At 39.0% G+C, this 17,547-nt stretch overlaps 1 protein-coding gene across 4 annotated transcripts in view; it reads left to right on the forward strand.

Moving 5' to 3' along the window:
• Window positions 1-17,547, forward strand: part of CYTH3 (cytohesin 3) — a 48,329-nt gene that overhangs the window by 28,052 nt on the left and 2,730 nt on the right. For all 4 annotated transcript variants that reach the window (XM_021411231.1, XM_021411230.1, XM_021411232.1 and 1 more), the window contains exons 3-9: window positions 437-501; window positions 937-1,003; window positions 4,542-4,660; window positions 7,194-7,274; window positions 9,209-9,321; window positions 11,303-11,451; window positions 12,075-12,186. In XM_021411231.1, the coding sequence (XP_021266906.1) occupies window positions 437-501; window positions 937-1,003; window positions 4,542-4,660; window positions 7,194-7,274; window positions 9,209-9,321; window positions 11,303-11,451; window positions 12,075-12,186 (706 nt within the window). The remainder of the gene's footprint in view (window positions 1-436; window positions 502-936; window positions 1,004-4,541; window positions 4,661-7,193; window positions 7,275-9,208; window positions 9,322-11,302; window positions 11,452-12,074; window positions 12,187-17,547) is intronic.

Genomic DNA, 17,547 nt, shown 5'->3' on the forward strand with positions numbered 1-17,547 from the left:
TCTCTCTAGGTATGAACCATATGTAATGTTTTTAAAAGTACGTAAATGGCCAAAACTAAATCTTACTAATTATCAAGCAGGTTTACAATTCATTTATGTGCTTTTAAAAATGGTAACTTTTGGATTTATGTAATGCATTACATCCATGTGTACACATTTGATTTGTGCAATCAAGGACTTAAGAAGCAGTAGATTTGTATCCAGGATAAGAGTGAGAGAAGAATGTGGGTAAATGAATGTGTTGAAGTTGGTACTGACATTTGGTCTTGATGGGAGCACACGCGTGGAGTTGAGATTCATGTGTGTACCAGTCAGTTGTGAGATTCATCACTGTTCTTCAGATGATTCGTAAATACTTACGAAAATAAAACCTAACTGATCATTTCAAAATGAGTTTTAATGTGGATTAACTTAATTTACTTTTTTCTTTTGGCAGAGATTAAAATTTGAAATAGCTGAGGTTATGACAGAAATTGATAATCTGACTAGTGTGGAAGAAAGGTAAGTGTGCCAGCGTACGGATGTGATTCATTAATACCTTGAAACAGCTATTCCAGGAACAGAAAATAAAAGTGGGTGTTATGCTAAACAAACCTTTGATCACCTTTATTCAGTCTGTTGTAAAGAGTTAGAAGTTTGACTTTAAGCCATTCAGGTTTGTCATTTGTTTAGGTGGAGAATACCTTGAAGAGAATGCAATATTTGAAACTGTCCAACTAATACTGAATAGTTCACTGAAGCTTCAGTAACTTGAAGTAACAGTAAATAGTAACCTACTTTTCCCCCTTACAAAAAGTGAATGTCCCAGTTTTTTTTCTGATAGAAAATTTGAAGTAGTCAAAATGCAAATTAAAATAAGCTCATCTAGCAATTGTTCTGTTGTCGAAGAATAATTGATAATTGCTTTTTTTTTATTTTCCCTTTCTCCACGTGTAGCAAAACTACACAAAGAAATAAGCAAATAGCCATGGGCAGGAAGAAATTCAACATGGACCCTAAGAAGGTAGAGTTAGTACTATTATTTTGCTAGTCTGGAATCAAGCTTCTGCTTCTGAGATGATCTATGGCGAATGCAGTCTGTTTTCTTAAAACATTTCAAACATTTCAGATTATATAAATTGTCGGCCCTTATCTGTATATCCTTTTAACACACTGAGCAGGGAGTTAATGTAGAAGCGTTTAGTCATTTGCCAGTTGTGTGCTTTTTTCACTTAAGCAAACTTTTTTTTTTAAAAATATATACATAATAGAAGATATTTATCAACAATAAAATATGCCAACTATTGATTGAAGTGGCTGTCAGATTATTTGTACCCAATAGAGAGTGTTCTATGCTGACATGTCCAACAATTCTAAAAGTATTTAGATATTTGGTTACTAGTGAAGTAATAGATTTTATATATTTCTATACAAGTGCCATCTGATTCTTTCAAAATGCTTTTAACTTGCTTCTTAGTTATTCTCATATATATAGATTTGCATATCTAAATTCCGTTTATGAAAAAGTTGTATGTGAACATGGATATATTTGTGGCTTGTGTAACACATATGCTACCTATATTGCTTGTACAGACACCTGCAGGTAGAAACTTCTTTATTTGTGAAGAATCTTCTTTGACATCTTTCTTGAAATTGTTTAAGCTTTGTTTTTCTTTCAAATTGTATTGAAGTCAGTTATGATTTGATGGCTTTTCTGTAATGTTCAAGTACAGCAATGGCTGCTGTTCTTCTGGCTGTTTCGGTTTACCAAAAACACTCAAGCATGTTTTGATACAGAACTCTTCCAAAGCTAGTGACCGTATCTGTTCTTTTTCTTCTCTGTTTTGATGTCTGTGTTAAATTCAGCTCTGTTGAGGGCAGAATATCCCTGATATCTGGCTGCTATTTTCCTCTATCTCTTTTGCTTCCTAGAAGTTTGTGGCAAAATCTCACAATGATGCAAGCTGCTTTCATTCCAGTGTTAACTATTTTTGCTACTGTTTTCATTGGATAAAGTTATTTCTGTAAATAGATGCTGTGGCCACGTTACTACTGTAACGTAATATAAATGTGGTAAACAGACTTTGAGTAGTAATTCCTTAAAAATGTCTATAAATCAGTGGTGGCCTGCAGTAGCTGGCAGCTCCAAAGCTGGATTGTCTCTCTGGTAGGAGCTGCAACTTTAAATGACGTGCAGCTGAGATGTATGTCCTTTTAATGCTGGATGAGAGAATGAACTTCTGGTCCTTGTGACAACAATGCTTCTCCTTCATAGCGGGAGGGGAGGTGGTCTCCGTGGTTGGGAATGTGAAAGAAGCAGAGCAACAATACGTGCACTGAATCCTCAAAGCATTTTTTTTTTCTTAAAAATCCAATGATGGAGATGTAGTGTTTTCATATTTGCAGGAACACACTGAGCTGATTTCTTTAAACATTTTTAATTGAAGAGTTTTACATTTCCTAATGGGGTAACCCAAATGTAGAGCGACTGTCCCCTGACCTGAAAATTGTCATTGAAAATAGCTGTGTTGAGTGCAGTTAGGTTACATTAGGTAAAGGGCCGTAATGGTCAAGGTTGGGAAAAACAAAAGCAACGATCAAAACAAAAAAGCAAGTCGGGAATCCCTGTGCAGGGGACGTGAAGCTGTGCTTCGCATTCCCAGCAGTGGGTGTCACTGCTGTCCGAGGTGGGCCCAGGAAATGGATTCACTACGACAAAAACAAGGTTTAAAGAACTGCAGAATTAGTCAGTAAATTGCTGTAAAAACCGAAATTCAAAGGTTTAATTGCACAGGCGTTTACAAAACAAACAAACCTAGAAACTATTCGACATCTGTAGAGAATAACAAATTCTTGTGTGACCGTGACTTTGTGTGGGGAGGTCAAACTGGCACGGCTGCCTTCTGTCTTATATCAGCCTTCATAAAGAGCAGTTACATGGAGACAAAAGATAGTGGAGGAGCTGACGAGTGTTTGGCTGACCTATTTTACAGTTTATTCCAGACGCTGGAGTTGTTGTCCCAGACATTCCTTTCCTTTCCTGTCTATCTGATTTCTGCTTCTTTAAAGATCTGAAGAATTAAAAAAAGAAAAAGCAAAAAAACCTTCCTAAAACGCATTGATTTTTGCAGCATGCTCTGATGCCTGTTTCTCTGCAGAGACATTTGTTTTCCATGTTTCCAGTGATTTCCATTTTTCAATAACCTGTTTTCACTTCAAAAAAAATTATTCTGGGCAGTCTGTCTGCATTAAACGTGAACAGTGCGGTCTGGGTGTTGAGCAAGGCAATCTGCAACTGCAGTTTGTGATGGTTGTTAGAAGGAGGGTTCTTTCTTGGTTGACAGATCTGAGAAACTTTTTGTATTACTTGGTATGGAGAAAAAAAGCGGTATGTTTCAGTCAGGTGAATTTTTTGTACAAATGTTAAGTATCAGGTATGCTTGAGGTGATCTGTTCTGGGGAAATCTCAGCTATTACTGCTTTAAGATAAAAATGTTATTTTCTTTGCAATGAAATCACATCTGTTCTGAAGTGACTGATAAAAGCACTAAGTTGTCAGACTACCAGCATGTGATCAAACTACGTTTCAGATGATTAAATTTTTAGGATAGAGCTGCATTTAAGACTTTGGTTTTTTATAATCAAATTGTTATCTGCCTGACCAAAAATAAGTCAATTTTCTGACCTGATTTAACAAAGAAAACGAAGTCTTGACACTTAAAATAAATTATATATGTATTTAAAGATATGTCTGTTCATGATCTATGGAGTGGTGGAATGACATCATTTCCAGCCTTTATGCAATCTTCAAATAACCCATAGACTCCTTTATTTCCTGCTTTGCTCCCTGGGCATCCCCGGAGCGGGCAAGTTCTGAGCCCAGTAATTTACAGAAGCATAGGAATCCAGGGGCTTGATCAGGTGCCCACTGAGGTTGGGGTAAGGTTCCTCCTGGCTTTGGTAGAAGCTCTGCAATAGAGGCCGGAGTGGTTTCGTGGGCAGCCCCTTGTGAGTTGTTCAGTTCAAGCACCATTTGCAGTCAACCAATTCCCAGTGTCAGCATACAGTCTTTAAACTGGTTTCAGCCATAACTTCTCCTGCAAGTAGTGGCTTGATGTACTGGGTTGCAGTTTGCAAATGCTTTATTTTGTGTCATGGTGGTGATTAAGTTATTCCTGCATTCCTCTTTGTTATATGATTTATAGGTTATCTTCAGACATTTATGCTATGTACTGAGCAGGCCAACTTGCACGTTAACCTGTTCAGACAATATTTGATATTTCTGTACTTAAGGAATTCAAACTGCCACCTGGTACTTCTAGCCTTAAAAATGTGTTCCCATTTTTATCTGCCAACCAGTACAAAACATTGCTTATCTGATTGGGAAAAAAATTCATTTGCTTACTATTTCATGTAAAATAGATAAGTAAAAACAACTACCAGTGTAACTCTTACATGCTGTGTGTATGTCTGTGGCACTATACTGATGCCAAACGTTATGAGCAGTATTACTTGTGGAAGAAAACATAATATTCCTTTTCCTCTAAAATTGCTTTTCCTAGGGAATACAGTTTCTGATAGAAAATGACCTCCTGCAGAACACTGCAGAAGACATTGCACAGTTCCTTTACAAAGGAGAAGGATTAAATAAAACGGTAATTGGCGATTACCTCGGTGAAAGGTAAAATAATTAACACTGACACTTTGTTCTTGTTCCCAGTTTTAGTAGTTACCTTCCCCTTCAGAAGCTGCATGAAATAGCTACTTCTCAGAGATCCAGAAAAGCTGCAGAGGGAACTAATACTAACCTGTTAGATGTTTTTTTTTTTCTCTGCCTAGTTGTTGTTCCTTTTAGATGGATATATTGTTGAATAATATTTAATTCATTGTAACTTACCATTTTGAGAAAATATCCTTAAATTTGGCAATATAGCAGAATTTAAAACCATATGGTTTTGGAATGGTGGAGAGTTGTATTACAACTGTTTCAGTAATTCTTTATGCCGTGCCCAGACAAGACGTGATTTACAATTGATAATAATTGATAGTGAAGAAATTAGTTATTAAAATTGATCATTCCTGGGACAGTGGTTGTAAGCAGATTTTAGCGTCATCTCTGCACGCAGACTTCCCATTAGTAAGGACGCATCTCAAAGAGCAGCTGCATCAGTTCTAGTGCAATAAACATGCAAAATGCAATAAAATGCAAATTGCTTCCATTGAGGTGCAACTTAGGAATGGATTTTGGGAAAGGGAGCAACAAGAGATAGAAGTGGCAGGTAGGTTGGAGTACACGCATCTGCGTGCTTGAACATGTTCTGGTTTTAATGCCAGTTAGGGAGGCTTAAAAGCTGACTCATGTAGGATCTGCTCCTGTAGTGATGTGTTCTGGCAGATCCCCTGTGAGACATCTGTAATCTCTTTACAGCATCAGCTGCATAGTTTGTGCACTATTTCCTCCTGACATCAACAAGCTTAATGGAAGTTTGCACTGTAATACATATATTTCAAACATGTTTTCTGTGCAGTTTGTGGACCAAGTATGTAGAACTTTCAACAATTTCATATGAAAGCGTTAGGATGTTGAATATTTGAGTAGTGTTGTGCAATTACTTGTGTATTAACATCTACCAAATTGTAACACAGCTTGCATAAAGCAGTCTGTATACATTTTCCAGAGTTATGTTCTACCTTCTGAAATACTTACAGTTTTCTGCTCCCAAGCCTGGAATCTGTTTGCTCACGCAGAAAAATCTCACCAGTATGACCAATATGACCAGTCCCACTGCCGTGCTGTAGAATGGTCGTGTCACTGTTCACATATAAAATTCAAAAATATATTATTATTTCAGTATCCATCTTCTCAATTTTTCATTATTTAAATATGCGAAATTGTAATGATTTGTCCTGAATAGCAAATTTAATTTTTTTAAATAAATCTGTTAAGTCAGTGATAAAATCTGAGGAGAATTGGCAAAAGGACTTTTTGTGATATTAGGTTTGTGATGTTGGAGCTGCACCAAGCACAAGTATGACTGTTAATCCAGTCTACATTAGAACCAAAAAGAGCACAAATTAGAGTGTAAGGCTGATACTTGTTCTGAATTAGTGCAGCTTTATGTACATGTAGGCAAGGTAAATCTTTGGCTTAAAATAACACAGCGACCCTACTGAGCACTCTGTTCAGTTGCACTTCATATGAGTTTACTTCACTGCTCTGCAAAGTTGTATGCAGCTAAATTGTGTTTTACTGAATTTGATGAGAATTGCTTCTTTTTGCTTGATGGAGCTGCTCTGTGGTTCTGTGAACAGTCTGGAAACATCTTAATGAATGGTTTGCTTTCAAGTATTTGCGTGTGACTGTTACAGATTAGCTACGAGCATTTGGTCAGTAATGCAACAGATAATTCTTGGTGAATGCACACCTTTCTATTTTTGGGTGGAGGCTGATATGCAACATTCTGCCTTGATTATGTATTTAAAGCACACCCTGAGGATTACAGACCTCAGCAGAGGTGGTGTAGACTAAATTCTATCTGCATTCAAATCATTTTGTGTTCACCAACCTTTAAATATAAGTTTTGCATTCAGATAACCTTGCATTAAACAAAGCAAACTTGGGCTCATGGTTTGCATAAGATGTCAAAGATAGCTGAGGGCAAGCCAGGTCAAAAGCTTTTAGTAGTCAGAAGCTTTTAGTAAACTTCCTTTGTAACCATTTTTGTATTAAGTAGTTCTTTTAAAAAGCTGTTCTTATAATCAGTTGAAGTATAGCTTATTTTTCCTATGTTGTATGGCTCAAGAAATTAATCCTACCTTAATTGTTGTTTTAAGTGTTCATGACACAATTTGTGCAAAAGATTATTGTACTAAATAGATTTATCAGATACCTTCCCCTATGAAGTAGGTGCAATAATAACAAATATGGAGCACAGAAAGTCAGGCCACTTTCAGGGCATTTAAAAAAGCAGTGATAAAATCTATTCAAGTGTACTGGCTCCTGATAACTTAGGTTTTTAATGCTAGCAGAAACGGGCAAAACACTAGCAATTAAAATACACCTCAACTGAATGTGATAACAATTTCTGGTGGTTTGATGTGATCACTGTGATCATCTGTTTGTTTGCTTATTCTATAAGAAAAAAATAGAGGTAACTAAGAAGGCTTTGAAGTTCAGAACTGTAGTTGTTTATTTCCATTTTTCTCTTTCATAGAGATGAATTTAATATTAAAGTTCTTCAGGCTTTTGTTGAACTCCATGAGTTTGCTGATCTCAATCTTGTACAAGCCTTACGGTGAGTAAATTCTTTCTGGTTTTCTTCCTTTATTGAACTGCATGTTCACAGGAGTCACTGTGTTGATCTACTTGTCGGAAAGCTGATGTAAACCTCAGCGTGACTCTGTACTTCACTGGGCAAGTTAGCAGGGGTGGTTCTGTTTTAGCACTTCCCATTGTTTGTACCTGTGACTTTTTGGTGTGCCTGCCAAATGTGAACATTTGAAGACCAGTTTTATATCTTAGCACAGAGATGGGTTAAAAACAAAGGCCCAGCCAAACAAATCATTTCCTTTGCTACCCTCTTCTTTCTCCTTTTCTTCCACTTGTTCCTGTGGGTGGGTGGGAGAGCCCTGCTGGACAGAATTAGTGATTATGTGCAATTGCACAGAGGTAGACTTTGGAACAAGTAATTTCTTCCTACTTAATTCATATTTTCCCAACTGTCATGTGAAAAAAAAAGTGTAATTTTTTTTTTCCTTTTTTTCTTTTTTTTTCCTTCCTGGTGTGTAAACTTGATTTCTCTGAGATGGTAGCATAGAGTTACCTTGTGAAGCACACAATGTCTCTTGTGGAAAGCCACAATTAATCTAGGAAATAAAGGTGAAATAGATACTTCTGCCAGTCTCATTGCCTCAAATAACTCCGCCCTGACAGCAGATAAATTGAAGTGTTCATATGAGCTTTGTCTCTGCTGCAGCACCTTGTGATGTGGAGTCAGAACAGCTTTGCTATGGTTGAGTGATGTGGTGATGTCAACCTGAGCTGCCTGAGGCGTAAGCTGAGGCTCTGGCTGATGCAGATTATCTGCAAGGCTTCATATCCCTATCTCTTTTACTCAATTTAACTTTAGGCTTGATTTTATTCTACCTTAGCAGCTGCTACTATTAAATGTTTGTATTTTGGTAGCTTACAAAATTGATGATCTGGGTTGGAACCTTGTACGAGGTGAGTAAAAGACAGTATATAGAGCTAAACAAGCTAAGGATGGCCTGCGACACTTTGATATGAAGTCCTGAAATGGAAACTTACAAGAACAGGAGCAAGTTGTTATTATATTGGCACCCACTGTACAGGGAATACAGAATTTGTTTTGCATGGCAGAGCATGTAACTTTGCTGGTGTAGGTCCTGTTTTAGTTTAGATGATTGTTTTGCTAAAAAAGAAAAGAACAAGTGATTCAGTTAACTGGAACTTTTTAGTTCCATCATTTGCCAAAAGTGAATTTGTGAACACTTCTGTCCTGTATGCATTCCAGTGTACCTAAATATAGGAATAGTAAGTTAGGAAAATAAAAACTCTATTTCAGTTCATGCTGATCTCCTGCATACGTTACAAAATCACTGAGATGATATTGTGAGTCTTTCTTCTTGAGATGTGGGTCTGATCTTTGTGGGGTGAACTTGCACTGGACAGGCAGCACTTCTCTCGAAGCACTGGTGTTCCTCTTGTTGTTCTTTTTAAATGTTTGATGAATTCACTTAAAGATACTAAGTGTTGCTGTACTCCTTCCTTCTCTCCCCTCCCAGAAATATTTTATCTCCTATTTCTTTTTACATTGTAAGTAAAGTCTAGCTGAATGCTTATTGCTTTTAGTAGACAGGAATCCCAGGGAGGATGGAACTGTTTTTTTTTTTTTCCTCCGTAGTATTCTCATGGCAAAATGGGATGCATACAGAAAATTGTTTACTAGTCTTGAGAAAAGAGAGTCTCAGAAAATGAACTGCCATATTACCTTGCCTGATAGCATGCAGTGTTGCTGGCTGAATTACTGGGTTAGCCATCTGTGCATGTTGCTTTATGATAGCTCCTGACCTGTTTATTGAGAAACTGAGAACATATTTCTAGGACATTTTATATACACATTGCTGTCTTTTGTTTCTGATCATTAGCAGTAGATGCTTAATATATAAATATTGGAGTGAGTCTAACAGTGATTCTTCTTTTCTGTAGGCAGTTTCTGTGGAGCTTCAGACTCCCAGGAGAGGCTCAGAAAATTGATCGTATGATGGAAGCTTTTGCTTCACGCTATTGCCTTTGTAACCCAGGTGTCTTTCAGTCTACAGGTTAGTTAAAAATATATTACAAATGTTAATGTTCTTCTACATCTGGTGCAAGAAAACAATGGCTAATTTGAAAGTGCAAAATAAAATAATATGTGGAATAACCAGTTTCACAGAATTGAGAAAATGCTGCTATCTGATTCTGTACTTCACACCTGGAAAGTACAAGCTAATGGTCAGAATTCATTTCCACTTACTAAACTCTACCATTAATATGTAAACTAATTCAAGCATAAGACACACTTTGGAAATATCACCAGACTCTTTTGGCTGGGTGTAGCAGAAATGCTAAGTCCCAGCTTGAACCAGTGACTGAGCACCTGGTGGGAAGGCAGGGCCAACCCAGGGGAGCTCAGGTGTGTGCAGTGCTCCTGAGTGACCAGAAGGGGTGGACCCAAGAGCCACTCCTTCCCAGACCTCATGTAAGGGTTGGCAGTGGAGGCAAGGGGATCTCACTGGAGATCTGTGCATACCTGAGAACTTCCCAAGGTAAGCAGCTTTTTTCCTTTGTTTCTGCATCCACAGCTGCTGCATTTGGGCTTGTTCTCATTTGCTGCAGCCTAGGATCGTGCCATTCTGCTGTTATTGCTATACTTCTGGGTGTTTGAGAACTAAGATTCTAGTGTTAGATATCTTACTGTCTCCCTAGGTCTAGACAGTCTTGAGCAGTGGGTCCGGGAGAATCTCATGAGGTTCAGCAAAGCCAAGTGCAGGGTCTTGCTCCTGGGTTGTAGTGATCTCCACTATCAATGCAAGCAGTGGGATGGAAGGATGAGCACAGCCCTGATGAAAAGGGCTTGTGAGTTCTGGTGGATGGTAAGCTGTGCATGAGCCAGCAATGTGCCCTGGCAGTCCAGAAAGCCAACATATCCTGGGCTGCACCCAAAGAAGTGCAGCCAGCAGGGTGAGGGAGGTGATCCTCACCTTCTGCTCTGCACTGGTGAGACCTCTCCTGGAGTACTGTGTCCAGATGTGGAGTCCTCAGTAGGGGAGAGACACGGACCTGTTGGAGCACATCCAGAGGAGGGCTACAAAAATGATCCAAGGGATGAAACACTTCCCTACGAGAGAGAGCTGGGGCTGTTCAGCACGGAGAAGAGAAGGCTCTGGGGACACATGAGAACGGCCTTTCAATATCTAAAGGGGAGCTACAGGAAAGAAGGGGACAGACTCTTTCACAAGGTCTGTTGTGACAGGATGAGGGGAAATGGTTTCAAACTAAAAGAGGAGATTTAGATTATGTAGGTACAGTATATTACGTATAAAGTCATCAGTTTCTTCCTCAGAAGGACTGTATCCTCTCTTTTTAGCAATCTGCTCATCACAGACTTATCTCAGTTAGAAATGCAGTGTAGTTCTCTATTAAATCACATGCTTTGGAAATACTTAGTTCATAAAAAGCAAACAAAGCTCTGCCGTTCTGCACAGAGTGCCATAGCATCTTAGCATTGTTGGTCTGTTTAGTTATGTGCATGCATAGCTTCCTGCTGATCGCCTAATTTGAGATGAAGAAAGTAGGCATGGAAAAGGTTAATGTACAGAAGGTTGACAACAGCTAGAGAGGGAAATCCTTACTAAAAACAAAATGCAGAAGATGCAAACACATCTTTCCTTGATGTAGCAGAGAGATTTCCATCCTGCTTTTTCTTATGCGTGATCTTGTATTTGAATTCTTAGAGAGCTTACTGTAGTCACAGCCACATCAAGAGGCATGGTAAGATCTCTTTTGTTATCCTTTGGTATTGGTACCTCATGTATGCCAAGAAATTGAGTCAAATATTATTTTCAGTTCTATTTACGTGCAGTTCAAGTATTATTTTGAAGAGACTGTTCTTCCTCCGGGTATCTGGGATAAAACTTCAGAGGCACTTTGAATTGGTGTCTGATGGACCAAGTCTTTTATAGCATCTACTGAATGTATTGTATGATCTCTGTAAACATAGAAAATATGTACATAGAAATCATTTTTCAAATCTGATTTCAGATACATGCTATGTGCTGTCATTTGCGATCATTATGTTAAATACCAGTCTACACAACCACAACGTAAGAGATAAACCAACAGTAGAGAGGTTTATTTCTATGAACCGTGGAATTAATGAAGGTGGAGACCTTCCAGAAGAATTGCTACGGGTAAGTTAAAATGGTGAGGATAAGGGGTTGCTTTGTGTTTTTCAATAGAAAACTCTGTACATCTCTCAGTAGTATGCTTGTGGCAACATTCTTACAGAATTGGCTTCTTATGGAAAAAAATGCTACTCCTAGATAAGTCAGGAAAAAGTAGGAAAAATAGTTTAATAATAATTAAAAAATCATTGTTTCGTTACTGCCTTTCTGTTCTTTCCATGTATCATGTGGAGCTTCCTCTTCTCCCCTGAGCTAACAGTAAAGATATTTACTTCTCTAACACAGTGTGATGCTCTAAAGTATTTTCTAAAAATCCAGATTTGTTTGGCAACACTTCTACTAAATTAAAATGGTTTGAGAAGCTGAAACTTCTGAAGTAATGAATTCTGAAATAAAAATATCTTTGGGAAGTACTTACAAAAAAATCTGGAGAGAGAGATGTTTACAGAGGAGAAAACCAAACTTTGAATTTAGAGTAGTCAACAACAAGTGGGAATGGGTGGTCCAGAATTTTATGGACAGTATTTCCTTTGCTTTTTGTACAAATAAACTGAGAAGCAGTAGGATGTTCTGGTTGCGTTTTCTGCTAGACATTACTAATGAGGCCTTTTTCCTTTTTATTCTTCTAGAATTTATATGAAAGTATTAAGAATGAGCCATTTAAAATTCCAGAGGATGATGGAAATGACCTAACGCATACATTTTTTAATCCAGATAGAGAAGGCTGGCTGCTGAAATTAGGTTAGTTACAAGAGCAGTGTTGCTGCTGTATATTTGTTCATTGTTAGCGTGTCTGCTCCTTCTGTGTCTAACTGCTTTCTTATAAATGTAATGGGGTTCACGTTGCAATTTACATTTAAAAATGTATGAACCAAAATAAGTAACTCCTTTACAACTGAAGGTTGTTACTCCTTATTTCACATATAGAAACCAGCAATCTTGTTTCAGACTTTGGAGTTTTATTTCTGGTATCTGAGAACTGAAAACTCAGCAACAGAAAGGAAACTCTGCATGGTATTTGCCACGTGCCATGATGGGTAGGTAACAGCTAAACCTCCATGTAGTCATTGCAGAAAACTAATGTGAAATTTCAACTCAGTTTTCTGTGTGCAAAAGTAGGATTTCTCGTCGAAGAGTTATTTTTGTGTGTCTTTATTTTTCCATATTATTTGTGAGTTCTCTTGGTTTGGTTTTGGCTATGATTTTTTTAATGAGTGGTTTAAATGTGCCTTCTTGTTTTCCTTATGGCCTATGACCTATCACCTTTCTGTTCTGTGACTGGCTGTCTCTGCTTATTCTGCATTAGGAGGTACGTATCTGATTGCTTTCCAGTCCCCTCTTGTTCAGTTGCTCATTCTTTTATTTTCTTCCTCCTTCTTCCTCTGTTTTTTTTGTTGTTGTTGTTGTTTTCTTTTAGTTTTTTTAGTTGTTTTTTTTTTCTTAAATTTATTGTAGCGTTTTGCTTTTTCACTCGGTGTCACTAACAGTATCATCAGTGGTACTCTGTCCACAAAGACTGGCGTGTGCATAGCTAGCTCATGTGCAAGTGTCTTCTGCAAAAAAAGCTGTTTAAATGTAAAGCAGAGAAATAGAGATGATTTTTGCACGTTCACAGAAGAATATAACTATAGAGGAACAATTTTGACTGAGAGAAAAACGTTTTGTACTCTTATAATGAAGATCCAGAAGGATTGTTACTTGTACATCAGTACATTAGAAATTTGAAAAACTTGATTGTGTTTGAACTATGCATTCATAAAAGCTGTTCTTCTTCCTGCTTATTTTCTTTTATAAATGATATATTTAGCTTACTCAGTAGAATCTTAAATTAGTGTGAAGTTTAGGGTCACTGGAACCTTTGGTGATTTGCAGTCTCCTGGCACTGCAAGATGTTGCGGCCTCTGTTAAAACTGATGGAATTCATTTGTTTATTTGCACTCAGGGACTTTTCTCCTCTGTAAAGCAGAGTGAAATTTTATTTTTTCATTTGCTTTTTTTCAAATTCAACAAATCTCTTTCTTACAAAACCACTGGTGACATGCTCCATTAGAGCCAGTTTTTGGCCACTTGAGCTGCTTCTTAACGAAGAGGGCACTTCACACTTGGAGAATGGTGACTGAAGTGTGAAGAGGGATCCATGCTTGGGGTGAGAGGTGGGCTGTGTGCTCATGGAGCTCACTTTGGTGGAAGTAGATCAAAGGAGGAGAGCCGTGGGCCCTCACTGCTTGTGTTTGGAAACCAGTGCTTGTGCTACTGCTGGAAGGACACACAAGTGAAAAGAAAGTATTTGTAAGTTGATTGTGTGCTCTGCAATGTCTGGTTTTGACCTCTCCACTGCAGATGCTGTGGAGTTCCTCTTTGTCTTTCTAACTACAAAAAAAAAATAATGCAAAGCTGCTTCCTTGCTCTTCTTTTTGGGTACACAGTGGCTGAGCTGCTACAACTTCAAAGATGATGTTGCATGTTTTCTCCATGTTATAGCATGAGGCAATAGCTATCTCAACTAAAAAGCTTTTAAGACAAGGTAGAAGAAAATGCATTTTTTTGGAGGTTGGGAATAAACCCATATTATGAAAACTGTACTTTTATATCCACACTGCTTACATAAGCATTTGCATACACAGTGCAAGCAAGAGTGCTGTGTGGTAGAGGAGTGCCAGACGTATACCGTGGAAGAAATTGTCAATAAAATACATACGAGAGACCTAAATAAATACAAGAAGAACAAAGAAATTGGAGGAAGAAAGGCGGCTGAGAGCTGCTGGGTGCTTCTGCAGAAGTGATCTCTGGCTCTGGCTTTGTACATGGTGTGATGACAGGCAGCACACAGGAAACCCAGCAGCACACACGTGTATGGACAGCAGGCTGCAGCCTGTGCTGGTCTCATGATAGCAGGGTTATCTGAATAGGGTGCAGATGGGTACAGACAAATGCATTTTGCTAGGTTATATGCATAGACCAGAAATGAACTTTACTATGTATTTTCTTTTTCTTTCTTTTCTCTCCCCTAAGTTTCCTGTTTGGTAGAAGATTTAAACAGTATGTGAGGGAATGCTGGCTTGATCCGTGTTGTCTGCATTGCTACAGGCTGTCTGCAGTCCTTTCTGTTGGAAGCAATTATTCTGAAATCGGTGGTTTCCTTTAGGTCTGAAAGATGTAGATATTAGTTTCAGTATTGTTGAAATGCTGAGGAGGTTGTATCCTGGTCTGTGAGTTTAAGTGCTCCGCTGTATTAATGCTTGCTTAAAAGTTTTTTTTTTTTTTAATATAAAAAAACTATGGTGAAGATGTGCCCTTAAATCCAGGGTCTCTCAAGCAACTGTTCTATATTTCTTATAGTATCTCTCCCCATTTGCTACTCATGCTTTTCTGTTTAGTGTTCCAGCTTGTTGATTATTCTCTGGGCAGGAGATAGATGTTGTGAAACTTTCATGTGTTGCAAAGTTTGTATCTCCTGAAGAATTTCCCAGCTCTGTAGCCTGGCATTGTGCTTTAGAAAGCCATGTTTCACAAATGCTTGCTTTCATGAAGTTTCCAGCTCTGAATTGTTCAGCAGTGGCTTAGTGTAAATCCAAGCGCCAAACTGGGCTACTGGGCAGTGCCTCTGGTATTAGCTAGCTAGACTCAGCCCGTGCTTTCCTGTCAATGGTTTTATGTCAGTAAGCCTACATAATGAACTACTGGAGGACCAGTGGAGGACCACAAAAATGATGAAGGGCCTGGAGCATCTCCCTTATGAGGAAAGGCTGAGACACTTGGGGCTGTTCAGCTTGGAGAAGACTGAGAGAGAATCTTATCAACACTTCTAAATGCCCCGAGAATGGACGTGACGTGGATGGGGACAGATTATCTTTGTAGTGCCCAGCAACAGGACAAGGAACAGCAGGGAGGGCATCTGAAGCGGCTTCAGCTGGCAAGCAGCTTGGTGTGCGTAATTTCCTCTAGGAAGAGGGAAGCTGTGATGTTGCTCTTCTGAACAGGAGAGGAAGTGACTCAAGCCTGACACACGAGATGTGAACTTTTGCTGCCCATCAGGCAGCCACCAAGAGGTGGGAGCTCATCCCGGCGCCTTGCTCCCAGGCCCACATAGTGCACGTTCTTGTACCTTGCTGTCTTGTTCATGTGTCACCCAGTGTTGGAAGAAAAGTATTCCTGTGTTGGGTTATGTAGGTAAAGAAGATTTCTATCCCTCTTTGTCTGCGTTTTGCCTTGTTCTGGCCTTTACCTGTAGTTCCCTTAGACTTCTGCCGATGAGCTATTAACTGCTTTGTTTTTTGTCTGCGTTTTAATTTATCAGCTGGATCTTTGAGAAGTACATCCTCTGCATCTATCCGTTTCTGTAAAAGTTTAAGGATTCATATGCTGATTTGCTTGCTCCTCTTCTGATAAATGAGTCCTTGTTAACTTCAATCTTAAAAAGGCTGGCAGCTGGAAAATAGGAAGCACAGTACTAAGCCCCTGTGGTGGTGTTTTGTGAGCCTACCGCAATCTTGGCCAAGAAAAATAACGTTTTGTTATCAGTAGTTCTTACCCATTAATTTTGTGTTCTGTTTTTATGGTCTGCACAGCCTTATCAACCAGCTCCCTGGTTTCAGCCTATAGTAAAGGCATATCAAGTGCCTGTTATGTGGGGATCCCTGCAGACACAATGAGTGCAGATGAGATTGCCTTTCAACTTTATTAGAGTTTCTCTGCTGTTGGATGGCTGCAACTAAGTAATGGGGTGGGGATACAGACTTAGATTTGAGAACAGTTGCTTACTGTGGAAGAAAAAAGTCCTGCTTCACTGCCTTTTTTTCTGGAAGAGAAGAGTAACTCATCGCTTGGTGGAGCAGGGACCTGTGCTCCAGTTCTGCAGCTCACGTGAGTGCCATAACCTGGCGAGCTGTTGGCTGGCTGAGGGGGATGGAAGCAGCAATTAACACTGCAGTGACCATTGGATGATATGAAAAATGTGTAGTGTTACGGTGAAAGGAAGGACTGCCCTGGCTGTCAACTTCACTTGGCTGCTTCTTCATTGATCCAGAAGCGAATCAGGATACGGTTTGTTGGCTTTCCATTCCTAGACCAAATACCTCGTGCTACTTGAACCAGCTCTCAGTCAAGTGATGGGGAATTTCTCTAGTGACTTACAGGCCAGTTTGAATGTTTCTGCAAGGACCTGTCACAGTGGTTGTACTAAAATGTCACCAGATCTTCCCCTCACTGCTTCCAGTTCACTCAACCATCCATTCTGTCACGGCTTTTACATCTTGCACTATTTTGCCTTCTCTTATTTCACCACACCTGCTTGCAGATTAATTTTTTCTTGATATGTGTGTGCGTGTAGTGGAAGCATAACATTTGAACACATTGAATGTTGCAGTGTGTAAGCACTGCATTGTCCTTCAGGTCGTAAAACCAACTGAAACGAAGGTATGACATGCCACAGGATTTGGTCTGCACTGCAAATACTTGTGTAATATCCCTAGAATTGTTCTTTAACTTCAATACAGATATCCAGATCATATCAACAAAATTCCCACTATCTCAAGAAGAGCAGATGGATAAAAAATTGTTTCTTAAATTTGGTTATGACTTTAAATTGGGAACCTCGTGTATTCACAGAACTATTTTATGCAGGGGTGCTCAATAGGAAAACCAATTATTTTGAGACAGTTGGATTAATGAGAGTGAGTCATTGCTGAATGGATGATGCACAGGTGGTAAGATAACCCTGAAGTCATATAACTATGGTGGAGCTCGGCCTGTACATTAGTAACATGGGAATTCTCTATTTACAGTTGTCTTCCCTGGAAATGATTCTTGAAAATTACAGTTCCAAATAGTGGAATTGTTCTCTGGTAGCAAACTGCAGAACAAGGGATGAAAGGACTGAGACAATTTGTGTTTCTGAAAGGAGCCGTTCCATGCAGTGTGTACTAGCAGATGTAAGAGCAGTGCAGCAGCTGCTGCTAATGCGGGGAAATAAGGGCATTTCTGGAGCAGTAGCCGTGCCTTCTGTCAGGTGTGCTCAGTGACGCGTTTCCTTATAAAGAGAACCATAAATTATTGAAAGTAGCTCATTGGTGTAGGATTTCTGCATTTCCTCCTTGTTGCTGA

This window comes from Numida meleagris, chromosome 13 (assembly GCF_002078875.1).
Source record: "Numida meleagris isolate 19003 breed g44 Domestic line chromosome 13, NumMel1.0, whole genome shotgun sequence".
NCBI lineage: Eukaryota > Metazoa > Chordata > Aves > Galliformes > Numididae > Numida > Numida meleagris.